Source organism: Balaenoptera musculus, chromosome 12, assembly GCF_009873245.2.
Source record: "Balaenoptera musculus isolate JJ_BM4_2016_0621 chromosome 12, mBalMus1.pri.v3, whole genome shotgun sequence".
Classification (NCBI taxonomy): Eukaryota; Metazoa; Chordata; class Mammalia; order Artiodactyla; family Balaenopteridae; genus Balaenoptera; species Balaenoptera musculus.
Window position 1 is genome coordinate 10,493,772 of NC_045796.1, and position 26,676 is coordinate 10,520,447.

Below are 26,676 nucleotides of genomic sequence, written 5' to 3' on the forward strand. Positions count from 1 at the left end.
GAAAGAGAGTCTCCTGAGGCAGCCGGAGGGGAAGATGATGCCTGGATCCAAGGTCAGCTTAAATTTAGGGGGTTAAACAGAGTAGGGCATTTACAAAGGCCATGGTTTACATTTCAGTAAGAAAAAAAAGAGATCTTCTAACACTGCTTCTCTCTAAAGAGACAGACATAAAATACAAGTAAGTAGAGCTGTTCCATATTATCCTATTTCATTTATTTATAAAGATAAAGTCATGTGAAATTGGGCTCAATTGGCGGCTCCCAGATATAAATCATCATAGAAAATGTTTGCTTTTTCAAATCTGAAAACAAACAGAAATCAGAGTGCTAAAATTACTATAAATGATTGCATCTTAAGATGTAACATGAAATATTTATCTAAGCCTGACTATAAAATTCTCAAGAGTTTCATATAGAGTCCTGTTTAATAAAAAAAGTGTGAAATTCCATACAGATTGTATACGTTTTTCTTCCTTTCTTTCTTTCGAGAATGGCTGCTTTCTTCTTCATTAGTTAAGGAAAATAATACATGTCCTTTTTTTAGCATTAAATTTCACTTCAACCAAGAAAGTGTCCATGCTGAAGGATTTAGAACTGCTGGTAACACAGCACATCCTTAAGTTATTGCTGCCTCTTGAACACTTACTATAAGCTTAAGGTTTGTTCAAATGACTTCTAAGAATTCTTATTTGGGCAAGTTATTTATTTCTGACTCTTTATTCAATCCTTAAAAATATGTATATATATATGCCATGATCCACTTGAACTGTCTCACTCATCACTGGAATTTTGCAGAAAATCAAGTTTGTCAAAAGGCTCCAAAAGAGGTAGAATGTTAAAGCTAATCCAAATGGAATGTGTAGCAACATCAAATTCCAACAACAAGGTTCTGTGGAGTATGGAATCCACCTCCTTCCATAGAAATTAAAATCGGAAAGCTATTTTTTTTCTCTGTATGCTTTTGCAATGGCACCACTTACAAGACGTTTGTAAAATCTTGTTTTATATTTTTGGTGAGACTCATCCCTTTCCATGTATTCCCCAAGACAATGAAAGGAGGTGACATAATTTCACTGACTCTTTTCTGAAGTACAAGCATCGAAAGGCAGTCAACTGGGAATAGAAGGCCTACATTACAGCTTTGTTTGTGTCGCTAGCTCAGAATCCGGTAGAGTAGACAGATATGTAAATAAATATACTGCAGTGTGTGAATTGATCAAAACTAGCTCTGTGACCTTAGGTGAATCATAATTTATCTGAGGCTCAGTTTCCTCACCTTAAAATGCAGATGAGGTTGCTGCAAGAAGAACTGAGACAGCACATGAAAATATTCTATAATCTGAAATGTATACACAGAAGGAAGACAGTATGATGGTAACTTTCTGGTTTATAAACTGCCACGAGTATCTTTTAACTCCTGAACATCCCACGTATTCAGGTGTAGTTTCCAACTAGCATGAACAAGCTGGTTTTTATTTCTACATTTGTTTTTTTATTTAAATATGTGGGATCTACAGTACTCCAGTACTTGTGTAACTGTCTACAAATTCCAAAAGCTTAAAAAAAAATATATCCCATCTCCTACCACTGAGTTCCCCTGGTCAAAGGCAAATGGTTTTTTAATGTATCCTTTCAGGGACATTTTATAATTGGTTTGTGTTAGATTGTATATTCCTTTTATCATGAGTAAAGCTGAACATTTTGTTTTACAGCAGTTTGGACTCCTTTTCTACAACTATTTATATCATTTGCCCATTTTTCTGTTGGCCCCTCTATGCCTTGACTAGGGAGCATTTCATCCTGCAGATTCAGCTGTTATTACCAAATAGCTGTACAGTTCACCAAAACTCTTGCACCTGCAATCCTATGAAAATCTGGTCCTTCAGTGTGATTAACACTGGTAAAGGCCATACACAGTCTTAGCAGGAAAGCAATATGATCTGACTTGAATTCTCAAAAGTTAATTCTGCCATAATATGCAGCAAGAAGAAAGGACTGAAGGAGAGTAAGGCTAAAAGTTAGGAGACCAGTTAGGAGGTAGGTAAAGTGACACATAATATATAATCACAATGAAATGCCAGCAATAATCCTACTAAAAAGGCTTCCATTATGGATACAATCATATTTTTAAAAGGTTATTGAATATCATCATGATCTAAACAAACTAATGAAAAATTAGAAGACAGAAGTTAATGAAAAAAGAAGTATTTCTACTTTTCATCCTAAAGATAGAGACCTGCATGTGCATTATTTGTTTCCTCACCTATATAATAGGGCCAATTGTATCCACCTCATAGGGTTGCTGCGGGGATTAAATGAGATGATACATGTAAAAAATTCATAGTAGTGCCTGGCACCCAGTGAACTTTGAATAATCACTAGCTATTACTATTATTATACATTCAAAAAAGGCAAGCAAGAGAGGCAGCATGCTGTGACAGCAAGGGAACTGACTAGGATGTCAGTCGTGGGCCTTCCACATTTGCTGTGCAGAATACAGCAATTAACCTAGCCTCTTGGCCCTCAGTTTCCTCACCTGTCAAATGGTGAGAGGGAAGACATATGATATTTGTAGCGGCACTTCTAGCTCTAGTTCTCTATGATTCTGGCTTAAACTTTTCTTGTGTGAAAAATCTAATTCAGGTCTAAAATTTGCATGTATATTTATTTGGGGGATATTCTTCATTTTGTTTTATTTTAACCTTAATTTTGAATGAAATAAATGCTAAAATGTTTCCAAATATCAAATTTCAAACAAGAATTTTCTATTTATGGTGACATATTTGATTGTATTTTGCTTCCTTTAGAAAGTTATTATAAAATGGCAGCTTGTAACACACTTTATGAACAGAAAAACTGACAGCTGAGAGAATGAAGCTGTTTTTTTTTTTAAAGTTGTGAAATTTTTCTAGTTATAAACCATCTGAGTTTAGAAAACCTAACTATCTAGAAAGGAAAATTTAGAAAGTATAAAGTGAATTTCCCATATATTATAAAAGTATGTTGAATTTCTAGATGTATTATGGAATTATATGCCCTAGGTAAATAATCTAACATGGAAAATTCAAACTTTGGGAAAAAGTACTAATTTAGATAATTATTATTTACATTATATAAAAGAACTTACTGAAAAAAAAACTCTTAGGAACTATATGAAAATGATCTGTATACTTCATCCATAAAATAAATGCATAGAAGGCTTATATAAATGGATTTACTATTTCTGAGTCCTTCATTACATGGGTATGCAATCACGAACACTTGTACAACCAAACTCCAGATGAAGAGGTGCAAGCTCTATTCTGAGAGAGAAGGTAATGTAGTAATAGGACACACACACACACACACACACACACACACACACACCCCATCTGTTTGGAATCACACGTGGGTTAGAGGCTGTCTCCACCATCCACTGTGTGGGCCCACGGGTTCTCTTGTATGAAATCGTGAATGCACTTCCTGTCCTGGCTCCCAAGATCATTCTGAGAGTCAAATAAGAAAAACGTATGTGACTGTGCTTTTCTAAACTGAAAAACACCATGAAAATGCTATACAAAGGCATTACTATTGCCTTTTTAGTGATGCTACAAGCTCTTCATTCACTGTGTGAGTTCTGATCTAAGCTATCATACTGGTAACTCAATCCACAATAATGATACACAAATCTTCTATCAGCATGCCCCAATTTTACTCTGGCATTCATGGAGCTGTGGTAAGAATAAGAGAGCATTAAAAAAAAAAAAGTAAAAGATGTGATCCTTGTCCTTGAAGAATTACAATTTAGTTGAGTAGAAAATAAAACCTGGGGACTTCCCTGGTAGTCCAGTGGTTAAGACTTCGCCTTCTAATGCAGGGGGTGCGGGTTCGATCCCTGGTTGAGAAGCTAAGATCCCACATGCATCGTGGCCAAAAAAACCAAAATATAAAACAGAAGCAATATTGTAACAAATTCAATAAAGACTTAAAAAATGGTCCACATCAAAAAAAAAGATTCTTAAAAAAAAAAAAAGAAAAGAAAACCTATCAACAGGGAAAAATGATGAACTAAAATCACAGAGCAACCGAACGAGACTCCAGGCAGCATCCTAGGTGCTGAGGATGTAAACAATGAGCAAAACAGTGTCTGCCCTCGTGGACCTCACATTCTAGTGGCAGAGACAGCCATGTAACAAACAACTAAAAGTTAAGTATGAGTATAAAAAAACAGAAGTACAGGAACTCTGAGGGTATAAGAGGAGGACCCAATTTAGACTAGGGACAATGAAGTTTCCCCAAAGAAGTCCTATTTAAGCTGAGACCTTAGCTGAAGGTAGGATGCAGGTAAATCAAACTAGATCCGAATAAGACTAAGACTATGCCTGACTAGTGAAGTGGATGTCACAAAGTATATTCTCGGAAGCCAAAGTTCCTGCATTCAGCTGAATCCTAGTGGTCACTGGGCACCCTTTTGTTTGGTTAGGTCTTGTGAATGGTTAGTTTAGCATTTACAATCCCTTTCTTGAAGTCTTCCCCCAATTCTGCTGCTAAATGTAAAGAAACCACAGGAAAAGGCAGCATCACCCCACTACAACGGCCTGCCCTCTCACCTATGGACACTGACACCCATGTCCCATCTTTATGGATTTTCCTACTTTCAGAAGAAGGAAATCTCTTCCTTGCATCCAAGGCAGGGCCTCCACTTTATGCTCTGAATTCCGACCTTTCTCATCTCTCCAGGGATGTTCAACAGTGTTTGTTCAAAAAAAACTAGTCAATGACTCTTGATTGCTTAACAGAATGAAGCCAAACTTATCAGCCCAGCAATCAAGTCTCTTCAAAATGTGACCTGACCTATTTCTCCAGTCCCGTCATGGCTACATGGTCATCATGACGACCCGACTCTGATTCGATCACTCCCACTTTTACCTCCCTGCAGGCACCAGGTTGCTTTCGACCTGTAAATCTTCACACATTCACTCACTTAACATTATTTATTGACTGCCTCTCATGTTCCTGGTAATGGGCTATTCACTGATCTAATAACAACAGTTGACATTTAATGAGCAGATATTATGTGCTAATGGCTTTGTTCATTACTTGTCCTTTTAAACTTCAGAACAACTATGAAGACACTGAGGCTCACAGAGGTTAATTCACTGAAACCACTTTCAAACTTTTTTTTTTTAACCACAATCCATAGTAAAGAAATATATTGTATACCATGATTCAGTGTGTATATGTGTGTATACACGTGTTTATATATTCACATTCAGTATTCACACACACACTGTACTCTTCACAAAACAATTTCTACCCTGATTATATGCAATGTTCTCTGATATTTTATATATTTTTTTCAGTGAAAAAAACCCACGACTGAGCGGCGCAGTTTGGAAACAGAATGCTAGATTGCGTCCTCTACCGAACACTGGTTCACAGTGTGCCCAGAGGGCCATCTGCCTCCACGACACTGACATGCTCCTATCCTTCCTGGCTCTGTCTCCTGCTGCTTCCATGGCATCCCCTGGCCTTCCAGAAAAGCAGACACTTTCATATGCTGTATGTTAGCTGAGACACAGCAGTTGTCACACTGCCATCATTATTTGCTGGGGTGACTATCTCCCCACAGATTGTGAGCACTGAGGCTTTAAAAAACACACTCTCTTCGTATCTGTCTCCTCAGGACCATGCAAAGTGACTGGCAGAGAACTGGAACCAAATAGTACAGGTTTTTAATGAATAAAAAAAGTCTTCATTCAGAACCCATTTACTGTTACTTTGGGAAAACAGCTTAATAACTGTGATGGTCTGGCTCCTTGTTTCAGAGTGAGTATGTTTAAGTAATCATTTCTGGGGAAAGGAGGACAGCTATTCAAAAAAAGAACAACTGAGGGCTTCCCTGGTGGCGCAATGGTTAAGAATCCGCCTGCCAGTGCTGGGGACATGGGTTCGAGCCCTGGTTTGGGAAGATCCCACATGCCGCGGAGCAACTAAGCCCATGCGCCACAACTACTGAGCCTGTACTCTAGAGTCTGAGAGCCACAACTACTGAGCCCACGTGCCACAACTACTGAGCCCGCGAGCCACAACTACTGAGCCCGCGAGCCACAAGTACTGAAGCCTGCGCGTCTAGAGCCTGTGCTCCGCAACAAGAGAAGTCACTGCAATGAGAAGCCCGCGCACCACAACGAAGAGTAGCCCCCACTCGCCGCAACTAGAGAAAGCCTGCGCGCAGGAACGAAGACCCAGTGCAGCCAAAAGTAAATAAATAAAATAAACAAATTAAAAAAAAAAAAGAAAATAAGGGGAGAGATCCCCCCTCCCTCAAAAAAAGAACCACTGACAGCTAATGGCCTAGTGGGCCAGAAGCACCGTTATTTCTATCACCTAAATATCTGCCATGTGCATTCGCTCTGTCCATCTCCACGGTCACTGCAAATTCAGATTTTGGCTTCACCACTTATGGTTAGGTGACTTCAGGCAAGTTAGTTAACAGTGAAGCCTCAGTTTCCTTCTCTGAAAAAGGTGGATGACAACGGAGCCCACCTCATAAGAGTAAATGAGAAAATATTACGTAAAGCGTACAGCTCAGTGCCTGCACACAGAGCAGAGGCTCAATAAGTGACAGGTAGTATTATTCATATTATTTTTAATACAACCCACAATTTATTTCCCATCTGAATGACTCCAAGTTTTCAAACTAGCCTCCCTTCCCAGGCTCCCCTTCAAACCATTCACGGCGGCAAAGTCAGAAAGTGCTGCACATCCCTGGACCGTGGTGAATTCACCGAGTGGTAAATGCCACACCCGGTGGCCTCCTGGCAAATGGCTTGGTGCCTCTCCCCAGGTGGCACACAGCTCTGTGTCACTGTGCTGCCTGCCAGCTCTGTGCCTCCTCCACCAGAGCCAGTTAGAGCCGATGGGTAGCCTTCCTCACTCAGCGGACTATCCAGAAACCACTGCCCTTTCCCTGACAGCTAGTTCCAGAAATAACTGGCTGCCCATGTTACTTGGCTCAGAGAACTGAAGCTTGTCAGTTTCAGGCCACTCAACCAACAACTCTAGTACTGCTTAGCTCTGAGTGGCATAAGACTCAGTGTACATCCTTCCCAATCCTGCAGAGTCCCCAGAGTTTGCCTATTAAGAGAGGGAGAGTGGGACAGGGGAGCAGAAGGAGGGGGGAGAAGGAAGAGAAGAAAGATAGACGGATACATAGAAACAGATATAAGAGTCCTATCAAGTGCCTGAATAGACTCAATATAAAAAGCAAGGATCTTGATTTTTGTTTGTTGCTGGATCACGAGCACCTATGATAATCACTAGCTTGATAAACATTTATTCAAGGATGAATCAATCCATTAGGATTTTTTGTGGGGTTTGAAGGGAGACCAGAGTCTGAAATAAGACTATTCTCTTTCTGGTTATAAAGGAAAACCCCCGAGACCTTGCCCAAGCATCAGGGCGTACTGCTCTTCTGCTGGGGGCTTGTCAAGGAGCTCTGGAGCTCATGTGATAAAGGTCCCATCTTGGCCAGGCTCGTTTCCACCACCTAGTAAGAGGCTTACAACTTGTCCTAAAGTTTATTCCAAAGGCACATGGGTTCACTTAGATATTTAATTACAACTTGATTTTTTTTTTTTTTTTTTAACTTTCTGGCTGTGCCACACAGCATGTGGGATCCTAGTTCCCTGACAAGGGATCAAACCCGCGCTCCCTACGCTGGAAGCACGGAGTCTTAACCACTGGACCACCAGGGAAGTCCCCACGGTTTGATAATTTTCTGAATGCCATTTTCCATGTATCCAATAGCTGAAAGCAGGACCTCAACTGGAGTCATTCAGTCTGCAGGTTGAGAATGGTTTTCATTAGGGTCATTCCCCTACAAATATTTATATTATTAATCAATGGAAAATTCCTAGACAAACAATCTATTCTAAATATTGCATGGCAGTATAAGTCATGTTAAGTCTAGGGAAAATGCTACTTCAATCTTTATACAGAGGCCAGTATTAAAGACTAATTAAGCCAAAGGTGCTTTTCTTTTTCTTAATATGTTTTTAAGAAAACACATTGCAGTCTTGAAATCTTAGAAAACTGACCTAACAGAGAATTGGCATTTCTAAAATGTCTATCTATATTATTATCAGATAAGTGAGTTTCCAAGACCTTTTAAATATTTTCTTCAACACCATACTATCTGTGGTTTATTAAGTGGGTATTTTTCCACTCAATATTTTAAAAAATGCTATATGATTCTCTTATTTGAAAAAAAGAAAATTCTTAGAGAAAAGAAAAATCCACTGTGACTATCTAAACCTTAGCAGATCAAAAAGTTTTTTTCAAGCAACTGATTCATGTAGTCATTATAAACAAATCACATTTTCCATATAAGGGATGAAATGAATACAGAATGCTTTTACGCAGTATGAATGAAGAAAAACTCTTCACTGGACAAGACAGAGATACAGCTTATCTATAGAAGTACTTTAAAAATTCTCAAAAATAGAATGAAATTATACTCAGGCCTTAAGGCATATCTGGAGGAGATGCGACATAGAAAAATACAGAGGAAAGCTCCATGAATCCAAATAAGCAATGACAGGTTATCACAACTCCAGAAGAGTCACTACTGGGTTAAAGGACCATCCAATGAAAGTGCATCCCTAAGTTGAAGGGTGTTACAAAACTGATTTAGAAAGAAAGTCAAATAAATAATGGAGCAAATACAGGGAATTTCAGAAAATTAAACTGGAAGGCATTTTAACATGGACCTGAGCCTCCAACTGTATATCCTTTCCCTCTTCGTGCAAGACAACAAACTCTGCAACGTAATCACTGGAGACCTTAAATCCTGTTAGAAAAAGCAACGTTGAGCACAAGGCCCAAATCATGGTTCATGCCACCCATGAAAGAGAGCACAGCAAAGAGCGAGCCAGAGTGCTCAGGGTACTGCAGGAGAGCAAGCGAGCGCAGTACCAACTACACACAAATGTGATTCCTTCCTCAGAGGTGCCTCTTCGGCTGGCAGAGCTCCAGCGCCGTCAGGACACCCACAAAACACCCAGGGTTCCATAAGCCACCAAGAAGCAAGGTGCGTCTTTCCTTTGGCACATGGACAATTTATTGTCATGTTGGCATCTGTTAAAAATTCACAGAATAACTGCCTTGTTTCTTCAAGGCAGTTCAATAAAAGATGTTTCTCCACATGTGTGAAATAATGGTCACACGCTGTACCACCTTAGCAGGGAGCCTCTGACTATAAACACAGAGTGATTTCTCATCACAAATAGGTGTCAGATTCCCATTTGGAGAGAAAAATAGATTTTAAAGAATATTCTTGTTACATTTTAATATCTTCAGTGTTTATTTGCCTGCCTGCTTCTCTTCACAACATGAACTGCTCTGAGGAAGACAGAAACTAATGACCCATTCAAGGCTGTAACCCGGGCCCCCCAGTGTTCTCCCAGCTGTGCTCTCAGGTTAACTGGCAGAATCGCTCCCTCTTCCTTCCCTGCCACTACAGCGCCCTATATTCGGAGGCACAGACGACAGCATCTAAGTTCTCCCCATCCACGCCCACAAAGCCCTCTCGGCTATGGACATCATCCATCATCAGGAAAATTAGAGTCAGGGGAGGGATCAGACTGATTACCCAGATGGTAGATGGGGGCAAAATATCCGGCCTTTCCTTGTACAATTCTTTGGAGTTTTAGCTGCAAAAGTCCGCTTCAGTGCTGAGGGCAAAGCCAATTGTATGTGTCACTATGTGCTGGAAGAAGCAAAGAAACCACCTTTTAAGGCTTTCAACCCAGGTCTCACCTGAGTCATCTGTGCCGATGCTTACGCTTATTATCAATATTTGCACAGTGCTTTGCAATATATAACTTTTGGATACAAGGTTGCATTTGAGCCATATAACATATCCACAGGATGCTCTGATCCCCATTTTACAAATGAGGAAGCAGAGATTTAATTAACTGTCCAAGGTCACAAAACCAGTTAGCAATAAGTCTGCACCTAAACGCAAATTTTTTGGTTCCAAACTGCCTAAAGATTAAGATGAGGAAAAGAATGTACTGTAAGAGGCACTGGAGCTATGACACTGAACAAGGCCACATGGTCCTGGTCCTCACAGAGCTCTCGCTGGGAGAGAACTCCACTGGTAACCCCAGCAAGGGGTCCTGAGTACCGCCAGCCTGGGTGGGACGGTGCCCGGCCTGTGGGGCAGCACCGGAGCAAGTCATGCTTCCTTCTTTGTTCTCTCAGTAAACACAGACTGGACTCAGGGACCTAACAGGTGCCAGGCTGTTTTGAGGACATGAAGGATTAGTAAAGATGGGCAAGGGAACCCCACTTCGGGCTGGGGGTGGGTTGAGGAGTGGGTGGGTGGCAAAAGGGTTGGAGAGGAGCTTACGTGAAGATCCCAGAAGAGACTCAGTGTAGCCGGAGACTGTGAGGCAGTGGTGTGACGAGAGCGAGACCAGAAAGGGAGGCTGAGAGGGATGAGAAGGGGCCTAGTAACCGAGTGCATCAATAAAGCCTTTCTCCGAAGGCAACGGCAAGCTCTTCAATGCTGTTATGAAGGGAATGACATGATCTCACCAGTCTTCTGGAAAGACCATTCTGGATGCAGCATGGAAGTGGAATGGAAGGGAGCAAAGCTGAGACAGGAAGAGTGGTGGGAGGTGTTGATGACGCCTCGGTGGCCTGGGCAGGGGTTGTGACAGTGAAAGCCCAGAAAGGGGGACCTGTGAGAAACAACCCAGGGGTGGAGGTCGCAGAATGGGATGACTAGTGTAGGGCAGATGGGAGAGAAAAAGACATCAAGGATGCCTTCTAGCTTTCTGGCTTGAGAAACGAGGCAGACAGCAGTCTTTCACTGAGGTAACAGACCCAAAAAGCACAGGAGAAAACATGTTGTTAGAAATAAGTGCACGCAATACACAATGCTGAATTTACCTAAGATCCAGATGTTCTCAAATACTTTCATTGAAGAATAATGAGCCAATTACAAATGAGTGTTAACTATTAAAAGCAAGCTTTAACTGGCAATTTAAAAAAAAATTTACTGCACATACAAAAGTAACAAAACTTTGCTTCTTTTAGAATATTCTAAAATTGAGACTGATGATTCTTCAATGAATATAAATCGACTTTTATTGTATGTGATACTTGTTTTCTGAGCTCTTTGGTGAACAGATCTCTGGATAGTAGACTTAATAGGAATTCAACACTAACCCTAATACAATTCCTATACTGTTATTCCCTTCATTACTGACTAGTTTGGCTTGGTCCACAATCCAGCCCAGAGGTAGAGTTCTGGGGCTGAAGAAATTAGAAACAGCTTTGTAGATATTCTCTCTTGTATAGTACCTCCCATTTGAGTTTATTTTCATCTGTCACTGATTATAAAAAAGGATCCTCAATTAAGAGCAGAGGCTAAATTAATTGCATCTGGGGGTGGGGGCAGACTATCATTAATGCCTTAACACGTTGATCTACTATGTTTACGCGACAATGCTTGAGGAAAGACATCTATTTTCTCTTTGACAATACCCTTGTCCTGAAAGGCAGCATCTTTGTATATTTAGTATGCTCATAATATAAATGATAAGAACACCTTTATATGCAAGAGCAATTAGAAAGGTAGATTAGGAGATCATTTTCGGACAACCATCATACCTACCCTATGAAACATCTCAGCATCTGCAGATTGACTGTCATACTTAAAACTGAGAATCTCGCAGAAAGAGCAACAAAATAATTTCTGTAGTTTGCAGAAACAGAAAAAAAAAATCCTACTTCCAAGTCCTTAACAATTATCTCGGTGGTCTCCTTCATTTCTATACTTACTGGCTAATCTGTTCTCGACAATTGAGTTAGGTCAATTAAGATGATCAAAAATAATTTTTAAAATTTCAAAACTGGTTTTTGGTGTAGATATCACTAGGAAATAAGCTAGTAGCATTAAAATTTTTTCCAAAGTTTTACTTATTTCCATCTAAATATTCCTGGGTTATAAAGAGCATGGCTGGCCCCTGGACAATTCACTTAGTGCAAGGCTCCAGGTGCGAGCACTCCAGCTCAGACTGACATCGTGTCTGTACGGTTGCAGAAATATGCCTGGGAAGAATGGAAGACAGAAGTGGTAGCTTTAATCTGGTGCAAGAGAGAGAAACACTCTACGCTACAGCAAATGACCTATAATGGGAAAACTGAAAGAAGACATACCAATATGGTAAGCTTTCTTAATTTCAGAACAAGAAATATTTTGTTCTTTGGTTGTTCTGTGCTCTGAAAAGATCTGACACTTCTGAATGGCTGTGAAGGCTGAATTACTTTCTGTTGTCCAGCTCAATCTTTGGTGAACATCTGTTATATAGGAGGTGCTGTTGTAGACACAGAGATGCAGGGCATAAACAAGATTCAGTTCTGGCCCTCAAGAGTTCAGTCTAAGCTACAGTAAGACACTGGATTTATTTTAAGAGATCTCTTTCTTGCCCTTGGCATTAAAAAGTAAGAGAGAGATTTGCCCTAAGCAAATAGAATGTGCCTAGAAATTTAATAAGGAATTCTATTCAGATGCTGAAAAGAAGCTAACATACCTCATTAAAGAGGGAATAAAATTATGCCAAGGCAGTTAACATTTGGGATTAATAACAGAAGAAAAAAAAAAAAAGAATAATGAAGACATATTCTATTCAATCAATCTACATAAAATATGTAAGTTTGAAACATTATACTTTTGAAGTACACAGATTCTGATTCACCTTCTCATGGTAGCACACTAAAAGAACATCTAAAATGCCTGAGCTCACCCCATCTGCTACACACTTTTTCTGGATAATGGCACTGTTTGTATTTATATAACTGGAGCTACTGATAAATATCACTGTGAATAACAGATTCCAAAGATGAGAATTTTGTGATTCACCTGACGTACAGCTGTCAAGGACTAAGTTTGGCTGCATTAAATACTTGAGATATGTGAAACTGCAAACTTTTGTTATTTTTTCCTTGTCCTGCAACTATAGAGTAAATACACAACTTGCCTAGCTTGTCTAATTTGGGCACCACTGATACAGTAACAGTTGATTCTCAATTAGCTACAGGAAGCCTGTATACTTTGACTACAACTCTGTTTAAACAGTTGAGAGAGGAAGAAAAGGTTGTCATGTGGCTGGACAAGAATAAAGGTTGGGGGTTGGGGAACTCAGTAATTCTGGAAGATTTCACCCAGGATGCCCTCCGTACAGATCTGACGGTCACGGAATGGTGCCAAAGAAGTGCCTCCAGTGATAGAATACATTTTCTAGCGCATCACAGTTCGGTAGCAGCATCAGTTCTCCTTGCAATCCATGTCCAAAAGGGAAAGTTCTTAGTGGTTCTGCTTTCAGCATATCTCAAGGACTAATTAAATCCTCATTACTACCTTCTAATTATTCAAATACTATGGGATTACACTAAGGAAGTCCCTGCTGGCACACTAGATGAAAAGGGTTAAATAACCTATGTTGATTTTGAGAATCCAGATCTAGTTCAGACCTTCAGAAAACCACTAGCATTAACATGAATATTTAACTAGACACCACTGTGAAAATTAAAAGGGAATTCAATTAAAAGCTTTTCAAAAAATTAATTCTGAACCTCTCTACATCTGTCCAAATAAATAAGCCTTCTTGAAACGTTTTCACCTAATTGCTAATCCAATAAACTACAAGGGCATTTGCTAGTTTCATGAAGCTTAACATTTTACAGGGGTTAAAAATGTGATCATTTTGATGTTAATAATAATTATGCTTATTTATCTACTCAGATGACTATTCCACACTCCCTCCAAGTGCTCTTAGAAAACAGGACAACCCACTAATAAGCCATTTCCTATTGCTCTTTTCAAATTTTAAGATATATATGCTAAAGAATAAGAAGGATAAAGCTAATCTAAACATGTCAGCTACAATTTTCTTGTAAAATATATTTCAGTATTTTAGGGTTATCTTAACTGTTCCTCCATTGCCTTAGTTCATATAATTCACAGTACTGTATTTGATTTTCTGGGTGAGATGCTTTAATAGCAATTCTGTATGTTGTTATATGAGGTCTACAGAGAAAAGATGTGGTTTAAAATAAAAACCAATGGCAAATGTGTTACAGAATACTAAACTGAAGTTTTGACCTTTTAAAAAAAAAGCAAACCAAAACTTATATCAGTAATGAAGAAGTTAAAACCAAAGAATCTGAACTAATTTTCTTTATTCAGTTAGTAAGAAGCACCACATAATATGTAAACAGGAGAGTACTAAATCAAGTTTTATATCGGAAGGTATATGAAATGTAGTGACACTACTACAGAAGAATAAAGCAGCCAATAAACATCCCAAGTGTCTCCCTCCTTTTTGTAACTTATGATGGCCATATCCACATATACCTTCATAGATGGAGGACAGAAAACTACAGAAACTCAGTTATTTTCACCTACGTACAATGTGGGGAAATGAATTTGTGACTGATGTCCTCTGACACACTCGACACCAGAACCGCCAGGTGAAGAGGGTATTGAACTGAAGAGGCGGGTGGACACTGCAGGGCCTGGGATCTGGACAGGGCACGGACTCTGCGCTCAACCTCGGGAAGACGGTGTGGCCTTGCTGTTGCCAGTGCAGACTTATCGCTAACTGGTTTTGTGACCTTGGACAGTTAATTAAATCTCTGTTTCCTCATTTGTAAAATGGGGATCAGAGCATCCTGTGGATATGTTATATGGCTCAAATGCAACCTTGTATCCAAAAGTTATATATTGCAAAGCACTGTGCAAATATTGATAATAAGCGTAAGCATCCGCACAGATGACTCAGGTGAGACCTGGGTTGAAAGCCTTAAAAGGTGGTTTCTTTGCTTCTTCCAGCACATAGTGACACATACAGTTGGCTTTGCCCTCAGCACTGAAGCGGACTTTTGCAGCTAAAAGTCCTTCAGACCCCTGGGTCCTTCAGACCCCAGGACAGCCTCAGATTTGCAAAATTCTCCTAAACAGGGTATGTAGTTTATTAATAAATGTTCTTCCTGAATGGGGATACAAAGACCAAACACAAAGGAATGACAGCAGAGCAAGAGATCAGCTTCTTGGGCCTGCAGGAACCTAGCTCCAGGGCAGTTTGTCAGCACTGCTGTCCCCCATGAGGACTTTGGAGACGACCCAGAAAACTGCACCTCCAAAGCAAAGTAGGCTGCATCTCCTGTTTTGTGCAGTTGTCTCTGGGCAAGTGTGTTTCTAGATTCTCTACCATTAAAGAAGATCTATCTCCTGTGGGTACATTAAAGAAAATGTGTATAATTGTGGAATCTTACTCTCTTATAATCTTACTTGTTAAAACAAAGTAAGTGTAAAGGGAAGTGTTTAACTTGGTTCCTTTAGCACTCAGCGGTACAGAAGCTATGTTCTTATCTTGTCTATCAAGGTCCATGGTTTCTGAGAAAGAATACATTTTAAAAAATAAGATGCTAACTCACCAATGTATTTTTTTTCCTCTCTGCTTCTTTCATTACTTCCTTAAATAAGGGGGGGGCAGATATACAAACTGTAAAGGTATAAATGAAGTTAAATTACTTTTCAATACATGGGAATCAACATTGGGGAATTTTCTAGCAACGGTTTTCTTAGATTTATTTTGCACTATATATACTGTTGGTACATACCAAATGATGGTAAAACAAGGAAAAGGTTTTCATTATTGTACCAAATCATTAAAATATTCGTGTCGTTTGCCATGAAAACATCTGATCAAGTGTCATTAGGTAGGAGCTGACGTTTCTTCCTAGATTTTAACAAATAACAAAGCCATTTTTGAAAAAAGTACTTGCTACCCAATTTTAGAGGAAATTTAACTCACGCATGGCAAAGCATCATGCGACAGTCATTTTTAAATAAGTTTTCCTTCTCAGGGGTTGTCCAACCAACAAAAGGCACGCAAGGGATGCACATGGTGCATGCAGCACAGGCTCAGGGGAAGTTTGAGGAATACGTTCATGAAAATCAATTCAGTTTTAGCAAATCGTGAAACTCGTTTTTGCTATTTGAAGGAAATGGTCATTATATTAGCCAGATTGTTATGTATCCACTACTAGTTACCAAGACCACACTATACATAAGAGGGGGAAAAAAACCCCCAAACATATCAATATAGTGGTTCCCATACAGTGACACCAGGGGAACATCCTCAATTTTGCCTTGCAAATGTATGAAGTTAAAAATTTGATTTAACTACATTTCCTGTCATCTCATCCTTCACATTTGGTTTTCTACATTTTAAAATTCCTTAAACATTTACCTGGAGGAAGGGGTTGGAAAGACACTGGAGGATGTGGAAGGGGGTTCTCTTTTTTAGTTCTTAGCAGTAAAGGTTAGAACTGTAGGACTTCCAAATAAGGTATCTCTTATCTTTTGATCCTTGCAAAATTAGCAGAATTCTCGCAGTAGGAATGATGTTTCAGGGACATGGTGAAGATTAAATAACAAAAATCTTCATTTTAGCTCTGGGTCTGGCCTGAGTGGGCTTTCAGTGTAGGATAGTTTCTTTTATCCTTTTTTCTTCACTTCCTTGACCGAGCCACACAAGGTAGGTACAACCCACGGCCAAGAAAAGGAGTTTGGGGAGAATTCCCCCTGCCTTGGCTTTAGTGCTCTCTCCATGAACGTCTGTAATGTCTTCCAGACAACCAGAGCCATATGAGGAGTTAACACAGAACAAGCAATTGATAGAGAGGATGTGAGATGCAAGACTGATTTATAGGAGGCCGCAGTGGAAAGTTTAGAGAAACAAATACACACATCACACAACTACGAAAACATATTATAGCATCGTTATGAGGCAGGGGTTGCCCAAGCGTGGTCCTCAGATCACCAGCGTCAGTGATACCTGGGAACTTGCCAGAAACGAAGACTGTGAGCGCGCCACACCTCACACCTACTGAATCAGAAACCTGGGGGTGTGGCCTAGCAATCTCGTGTGACAAGTTCTCCAGATGATTCTTGTGCACCGTAAAGTTTAAAAACCATGAACTATTCCATTATTAAGACATATTGTAGTATTTTGATAAGGGAATTAAAGTATTAATTATACATTAAATTATAATAAAAAAGTTAAATATGTAAAGGTATTAGAAATTAAAATTTCATTTTATTCTTACTAAACATTCATTTTAACACGAATGATATATAGATAAGGCTAATTCATCTTTTCACTGGTATTACTTTCTAAATAACACATTGCTGAGTTTTTAATATGTAAAATAACTGAAACTTTATACTTATAATTCTAATTAGAAACAAATCATCATCTTTACAACCCATACAGTAATAATTATAAACATTAGGGGTCAGAAGCCTTTAAGTATCAGCTACCAAGCCAGCAATTTCTGTCTTCGGGGTGGGTGTGAAAGAGGAAGGGGAGTGAAGGAAAGTGGCGTCTCCATGGGGTGGGGCAGATGAGCCTTGACCCACAGGCAGTGGGAAGCGACTTGGCAAAGCACTAAATAGTGCAGCAGGCTTATAAGGCCCGGTCTACACCCCGGTCTACACTAATCTGGATTAAAGTCACCACCTCCACCATCAACAAAAGTAGCTGTACTTCTAAAGGGGAGAGAGAAGACAGAAGCAAACAAAGGAAGGCCTAAGGCTTCTATCAAGGCAATAACATATGGGGGTCAACATGCAGAACTGAGTGAAAGGTCAAAGAGTTTGCAGATGTGGGACAACCTGATTGTTCAAGGGCTTCAGGAGTAGCTCACATTCTTTTCTCTGGCTCTGGCATTAACTTGTTTCTGAGAATGGGAAGGTCATACAGAACCTCTGCGGTCCTCATATTCTTTATTCATAAATTGAGGTGAACAGACTCTATCATCTTTCAGGTCAGCTCCAGTTCTAAGATCCTATAATTCTACGATACAAGGTCTTACTATGTGTTTAAAATTTTACTGTTAAATATCATGGGACAAGTAACTGATCAAACCAGCTAAACAGACACACATACTTACAATACTTTTTTACCTCATTAGGACCAATATCCAAATTGAATCATTAACAGTCATTTTTACACAGCTAGATCAAATATCAGACTATAGTCATGTATAAAGTATACTTCATGGTTCTATGTGGACATATATATTCTTTGGGTCTTGAACTGCACTTTGGTAAAGCCACCCAATCTGCAAGAAAGCATCCTTCTTTTCAATATTTATTGTTACATGTAGGTTCTTATTGATTACTTTCATCTGATAAGGAAACATAATATCCTTTTAAAAATTATTTACAAGGAGGTGCACAGGTAAGCAAATTCATATAAGCCTTATATACTCAAAACACAAAGGTATGTAAGATAAGAATTGAAGACCAACCTCTTTCCTGTGGCATTGGTGACTGGCTCAAGGCAGGATGAGAACTGGATTCTGACTGGCCCCCAGGTGGCTGAGGAGGCATCTGACTGCCTGTAAAACACAGGAGGGGAAGTGGGGATAGGGAACCCTCTGCATTAATGTTGCAATTGTGCAAAACCAAGACACAGTTAAATTTAATCTCCATGTTCACAAAAGTATGGCTTCACAAAGAAAAACATATAGCTCAAAGAGTGATATTTTTACACTTCTTTTGGTAAAACAATGAGGAAACAGGCATAAACATATTTATCGAATTACCTCCTGAAAAGTTCAGTTTCTTACTGTATGAGTTCCCAAATTCACAGACAAATCAATCTGTAGCTGAAATCTCCTGACACACACTTCGACAATGCATTTAACAAAATCCAAGACTGATGAATTAAACTCATCCTCCTGAGTTTAGGCTAGTCTCTAAGTGGGAAGGCATGAATAGTGGCCAACAATTTTTCATTGGTAATATTTATTCAATATAGTAATATCAAGTGACTTCTAAAAAATCTTTATAATAAGTCAGAGATTTAACAAAAACTTAGAGGAAAAACTCAATTAAAAAACACACTACTATAAAATATAGTGTACATTATCACTAAAGAAGAAATATTATTCTGTATCTCTTTTGATCTTTATTGCTAATAAAGCAATATTTACCATCTATTTGATTTCCATTTATTTAACTTCTGCTGTTTGTCTTTCAAATTATAATGTAAGCTCCTAGAGCCAGGAATCATGTCTTTTACTCCTTTAATCCCTCCATTAGCATAACAAATATTTAATAAATCTTTGTTATTTAATGGTCCTTAATCTGAGAATACGAATTAAAGCAAAAGATATTTACTGTTTTATTAATTAAAGAGAGACAGTGAATCATGTGAAGGCTAGAGACAGGATTTTGAAATTTAAGAATCATCAGAGGCACTTGACAATCTCAACTCACTTTCTGCCTCAGAAGTTTAGATACATTTCTGAGACTAAAAGTATTATAGAATAAAAATGGCAGTTGAATTTAGCATAATCCTCAAAGCACTGTTTAACCATTCATTTACTCTTGGACATCTGTAGTAAATTAGTATTAGTACCAAATAAATAAATATAAAGTAAAAAACACCTACATTCTGGGTGACAACTTGAAGGGTAAACACTGCCATCAACACGGCTACAGATACACAAAGCATATGAGGACCATGCTATTTTTATCTTCTAACCTCCCCTTTTACTAAAATAAATTGGAAAGACAGAAACACACACACACACACATATACATACATATCCATATATACCTGCATATATATATCCCTACATAGCCCTCTGGTATGGTAGTCTGTGATCACGCTAGATCAGGTGAACTGCTTTGACACCATAGGACCCACTTCTTGCACAGTTCTGTATATTGCTAAGAGGAATCACAGTTATTGAGTAGAGAGGGAAATTAATGTACTGAAGATTACCACCAATTCACCTCGGCAAAGGTCGTAATACAGAGCCTGGTGTTTTACACAAAAAAACAATCCCTTCTTGTGTTTTTACCTGATGGCGTCTCTATTAGGCCAGGCAGACTGAGTACAGACCAGGAAGAGAATGGTCTCTGAGGACCACCCCTCATTACTAACTCTAATAACAGCTGTATCTGTGACAGCCAGAGAGGCAGGAAGATGAATTTCTATCTAGATAATAGGTAAGAAGAGTTGTTAAAATACAACTATAAAAAATTCTCAAACTGTTTTTGGGAGTTTAGTTTCTCACTTTTAGAAAAGAATGTAAAACGTATGAATGTATTTGAATGCTGCTGGGTACAACTGCCACTTTCATTCTCAGATAAAGTGAAAATTAAGAGCTGAGTTTATAGACACTGAAAAATGTGCTGTGAAACCAGTAGGAGTTAGAGCCACAACTAGTACGATAAAAGACCTAGACAAACAGCACAGAATTTGTTTAACCATTCATCATTTACTCTTAGACATCTGTAATAAATTAGTATTAGTACCAAATAATTAAATATAAAGTAAAAAACACTTACATTTTGGGTGAAAACAACTTCAAGGGTAAACACTGCCATCAGCTTGGCTACAGATACACAAAAGTTGCTGTGTGTCCACTCAGGGTCATGTGGTTCCTATGAAATACCCTAAGGCCCCCAAGCTCCAGTCCATTCAGAAACTTAAAAGCACTCTGCAGCCAAATACTGACTTTCTAAAATGTCACTGGGGAATCAGCTGCAGTAAGACAGTAAGCGCTTACATTATAATGATTGTTTCTGCCTGACAGACTGGATTCATAGACTCATGACAGTAAAAACAAACAGTAATTCTACGTTAATACAGGACACCACTACTTACACTATGCACGCCCCAGGCACTGCTCTTATATACAATATTTCAAGTAAAAATAAAAAAGGCTGTAAGAACTCTCATGAATTCATAAAATACTTCCATATCCAAGCAGCACCACTGGTTGTCTGGTGCAATTCTAAGAGAGATATCTCTAAAGCAGTGAGCTATCTACTCATTTACTAAATCCACCCTTTAAAGAAACAAACAAGAGCCTTTTCATGGTAAAGACAGACTTGCCCAAACTGTTTAAAATTCTCCATTTGCTTTCAACCCCTATCTTTCTATCAGTAGTTGCATAGTTACTAAGAAATAACTTCATCCCCCATTAGCACAGGTATAAGCACCATCACAGCAGATGATGAATCAGAAAACACGTCTGAGAAACATAATATAGAAGATTCATTTCTGTCCACTGTCCATATAAAGAAGAAAATTTAGAGCCCTTTGAACCAACTGAATTGACTGAACACCTCCAAAACCATGGATTTTTATATGACACGTTTGATGTAAGTAAAACCTTTTGGTAATTATTTTAAAAGGGAACGTTGCCATATATAGTAAATAAACCAAATTCACAAGAAGGCTTTAACATTAAAACTGAGTTTTTAAAGAAAGCCCCGTTTTCCCCTTAGTCTGTGTCTATAATGATGTAAGCACAATGGCGGGGGGGGAACTGGAAAAAAAACTATCCTGTGAGATAGAATAAATTCCACCACTTCACACTGATGTATTCATTCTTCAGTGACTATGTACACAATATTGTCCTAAATTTTGGTGCAACAAACTAAGAAATGAAACATCAATAAGTCACCTGAATTTCTACTTTTGCTGACTTAAAATTGTAAGCACAAGTCTATATTATAACTTTTTACAAAAGAGCTCTATGTTTAATGAATTTTAGACTCAGAGAAAAGTTATAAAGCTATACAAGGAGCTGCCTTATATTCCTTAGTCCACCTCCCCTTGTGTTCATCTTATAGAACCTTTATATAATTATCAAGAGGAACAAGATAGTACAAGATTATTAATTAAAGATATTTGAATTTCACCAATTTTTCCACTTAACGTCTTCTCTTTTTCCATTCTAGGGTCTCATATTGCATTTAGTTGTTATTTCTCCTTAGTCTCCTTCAGTCTAATCAGTCTTTCCTTATATTTTATGACCTTGATGCTTTTGAAGAGTACTGATCAGTCATTTTGTAGAATGTTCTTCAATTTGGCTTAGTCTGTTATTGTGTCATGACTGAAACGAGGTAGTGCATTTTGGTACCACAAAAGTGTCATGCCCTTCCCAGTTCATTCTACCAAGGGGTTCATGACATTGATGTTTCATTTGTGGTAACCTTTACCTTGATTACTCGGCAAAGCTGTTGTCCACCAAGCTCCAATAAAGTTACTATTCTGCCCTTGGTAATTGATAAGTATCTTAGGAGATATTTGAGACTATGCAAATCCTGTGTCTCCTCAAACTTCCATCCACTAATTTTAGCATCCATTAGAGAATCTTGTCTGCAACATTTATTACAGTGGTGTTTTGCTAACGGTGATTCTTTATGTCCCTCTTTCCTTCCACATTTGTTAATGGGAATCTATTACAAGGAAGAACTATCTCTTCTTCTCTACTTGTTTATGTATTTATTAGACTGTTTGTATCCATACAGACTCAATGTGGCAGACATACTACAGAATGACTTCCAATGAGTCACACTCTTCTGTAATCTCCACCTCTTCACTGAGGGCAGAACCTGTGACTTGGCTTCTAGCCAAAGAATATAACAAAAGCGATGGGCTATCATTCCTAAAATTATTTTATATGGCAAAGTTAAAGGGATTTTACAGATGTAATTAAAGTCCCTAACCGGTTGACTTTGAACAAATCAAAAGGGAGATAGTGCTGTGTAGGCCTGATGTTAAAAGAGGACTTAGGCTTCTCTGAGCTGAAGGATGCTCCTGGTGGCCTTGAAGAAGTAAAGCTTCTACGACGTGAGCGGAGCCACGGGGCAAGGAGAGGCAGCCTCTGGAGCCTGAGGGCCTCACTTCTACAACCACTGGAAATGAATTCTTCTAACAATCTGAATGAGATCGGAAGCAGACTATTCGCTAGTTGAGCCTCCAGATGAAAACGAGACCATCCAACACTCTGACTACAGCCTTGTGACCCTGAGAAGAGGACCCAGTGAGGCTGGGACTGGACTCCTGGCTAGAGAAAATGTGAGATAATAAATGTGTGCTGTTTTAAGCTGCTAAATTTGTGACAATTTGTCATACAGAACAGAAAACTCACACACTTGTGGATTAAAATCCAACCTTGCCATTATTTTGTGCTCAAATTGTTCCAAATCCTTATTTTATTTTTTTCAAATCCTTATTTTTGTTTATTATTATTTATTTATTATTTATTTTTGGCTGTGTTAGGTCTTCGTTTCTGTGAGAGGGCTTTCTCTAGTTGCGGCAAGCGGGGGCCACTCTTCATCGCGGTGCGCGGGCCTCTCACTATCGTGGCCTCTCTTGTTGCGGAGCACAGGCTCCAGACGCGCAGGCTCAGTAGTTGTGGCTCACGGGCCTAGTTGCTCCGCGGCATGTGGGATCTTCCCAGACCAGGGCTCGAACCCGTGTTCCCTGCATTGGCAGGCGGATTCTCAACCACTGTGCCACCAGGGAAGCCCTCAAATCCTTATTTTTGGAACCACAAGATTTTCCAGGCTCATCTCTTTTTATTGGAGGATGGTGTTCAGAGACTAAGATCTGGGCATTGGGTCTGCTCATTATTCCCGGGGACTTATTGCTTCTAGGCCCCCTCAGTGAACAGAGGTAGGAAATATGTATGTACACTAATGCATACAAATATACTCTGTATCTTAGCATTTATTTGTGTGTGTATGTAATCATGAGTTTATGCAAATACCTCTAACTCCAATCCAAAACTAGAGGGTACATTTTACCCTTCTCCCTGTCCTTATTTATAAGTTCTTTCTCCAACATTAAGAAAAGCAGTTCTCATTATCTAAATCAATTTACATATTGTTCAATTCTGTTATATACACAAAGTAATTTCAGAATTACTAGACTGTATCCTTATGAAAAACACCGAGTCATTTGTTAGGGCTCGTATATCATTTTGAGTTCCCTTCGCATACTGATTGGTTTTAACTGTTTTCAAATTTGGGGGGTATGTGAAATACTTCTATGGTTCTAAGAGTCAGAGCTACACAAAAAGACATATGCCCAGGAGTCACTCCCTCCTCATCCCTGTTACCTTCTTCCCATTTCTCCTTCTTCCTACCCCTTTTCCCATCTGCCCTCTATAAATAACCAATCCCTTTAGTTTTTGGTTTATCTTTATCTTTCACATATTTTTTTTGCATAAATGAGAAGATAGCTGTATATTCCCTTATATTATCTTCTTCCTTATGTGAAAAGTTGCATATCCTAGGTTATCTTTCAAGCTTTGCTTTTTCACTTAACAGCATGTCCCGAGAGTACTTCCTATCAATTTATAGCATTTTCCTTATTTAAAAAATAGGTATATAGCTCTCCTTTCTGTGAGTGTTCCATAGTTTACTCAACCACTTTCCCATGTATAGGCATTTAGGTTGTTTCCAATCTTTTGCATATGCATTTCTGTACTGTTGGAGGCCTATCTTTAGGGTAAATTCCTTGTAGAGGGATCGTTGGGTCAAGAGGTTATGTATTTTCAAATTTCCCTCCATGACGCTTTAATTGTTTTGCTATTTGTTGGTCTGTGAAATATTTCTATGGTTCGAAGAGTCAGTTATATAAAAAGACATATGTACCTATGTACAAAAAGACTTACATTCTCATCAGCAATGTTTGAAGGGCTTGTCTCTCCATAACTTCGCTAACAGAATATGCTGTCATTTAAAAAATGTTTGCCAGTCTTTATGTGAGAAATGGTATCTGAGATTTTTAAATCTGCATTTCTCTAATTCTGAGTTTGACCACTTTTTCATGTTTGAGGGCTCTTTTTATATTTTGTGAATCTGGTGTTCCTGTCTTCCCCCCATTTTTCTACCTGGGTTTTTAGTCCTTTGTCCTGAAATTTTTAATAGTTCTTTATAAATCAGGGATGTTAGCCCTTTGTCTGTGGTATAAGTTGTGAATATTGTCTCCGAGTCTGTCAGCTGTCTTTTGTTTATGGTATCTTTTATAATGGAATTTTTAAAAAGGGAATCAAACTCATCCTTTTTTTTTCCCATTAATTTATTTATCTTTGGCTGCATTGGGTCTTCATTGCTGCATGTGGGCTTTCTCTAGTTGCGGCGAGCAGGGGCTACTCTTCGTTGCGGGGCGCAGGCTTCTCATCGCGGCGGCTACTCTTGGTTGTGGAGCATGGGCTCTAGGCACGCGGGCTCAGCAGTTGTGGTTCACGGGCTTAGTTGCTCCGCGGCACGTCGGATCTTTCTGGACCAGGGCTCGAATCCATGTCCCCTGCATTGGCAGGTGGATTCTTAACCATTGCGCCACCAGGGAAGTGCCTCATCCATTTTTATTTTTATTGTCTTTGGGTTCTAAGTCATAGTGAGAAAGCTTTTCTCTGCACCAAAGTTAAAGAGGAACTCAGATTTTTTCACGTACACATGTGTTTTCATCTTAATCTACTGGGAATTTTTTTGTTTGTGTGGTAAGAGATATGGATCTAATTTTATCTTTTGTGATGAGAACCTTTTAAAGTCTACTCTTACAGCATGTTTTAATGTCTAGTGAGGTTTGTCCTCCCCCAACTCCCATCCCTGCTTTTCCTTTTTCAATGTTTTTTTAGCATGTTTGTTTTTTCTATCTGAAGTTTAGTATCAACCTATCCAACTATATAAAATAACTTGTTGATATGTTTACTGGGATTACACCAATGTTCTAAATTAACATAAGGAGAACTGATGACTGTTGGGTTCATCATATTCAAGAACAGGAGATGGCTTTCATTTGTTCAAGTCTTCTTTAGTTTCTTTCAGGTACATAGAAGTTTTGCAGCACATTTTATGTTAAATTTATTCCTGTGCATTTCACCTTCTTTGTTGCTATTACAAATAGGATTTTTTTTTTCCTACCAGTAGGTCTTCTGTTTATTGCTTGTGTATAGGCTACTGCTTTTTGTATGTTCACTTTATATCCTGCTACTGCACTGAATTCTTTAATAGTTTGAGTTAATTTATCATTGATTCTCTGGGGTTTTCTAGGTTTACTATTGTATCATCTATATAGAGGACAGTTTTACTTCTTCTGTGCTCATTCTCATGCCTTTGAGTTCTCTTGTCTAACTGCACTGGCTAATGTCTCTAGAACACTGTTGAATAGCTGTGGAGACAGTGGTCATCGTGCCTTGTTTCTATCTTAGTGGAAATGTCTCTAATGATTCTCCTCACCATATAAGATATTGACTTTAAAACTAAGGCATGTGCATTTTACCATGTTGAGAAAGTGTCCTTCAATTGCTATTTCCTTGAGTGTTTTTTATCATGACTGTGTACTGAATTTTATTAAAGGAAATAATATTTTTCTTTATATTTGTTTATATGGCATATCATATTAATGGAGTTGTTAATATTGAACCAACCTTGCATTCCTGGAATAAATCTCATTTAGTCATGGGGCATTATTTTCCTAATGTACTACTTTATTTTCTTTGCTAATATTTTCCTTAGAATTTTAACACTAGGATAGGTTTTGAGGGGAGTTTTTCTAATTAAAAATAGCTTTTAAGAACTGAATCAAGATAATCATCAATTAAACAATTTTATGAACAAAACATTATGATTTTAGTATGTAAAAAATTGGGAGAACAGGCTAATATGTATACTTTTGGTAAATTAGCACACATCTAGTAATGTGTAACTTACAGTGGATGGACTGAGACATGAATATATTACAGCTTCATATACTTCATAGACCAAGATGGTGGGGCGGTCAGTACTCACAAG

The 26,676-nt window shown here is 38.6% G+C and overlaps 1 protein-coding gene across 1 annotated transcript in view; it reads right to left on the bottom strand.

Annotated features, from left to right (window-relative positions):
- The window catches only part of ARID1B (AT-rich interaction domain 1B), a 407,354-nt gene that overhangs the window by 76,801 nt on the left and 303,877 nt on the right, over nt 1-26,676 (bottom strand). Inside the window, 1 exon segment of the mRNA XM_036872227.1 lies at nt 18,375-18,464. Within this exon segment, the coding sequence (XP_036728122.1) occupies nt 18,375-18,464 (90 nt within the window).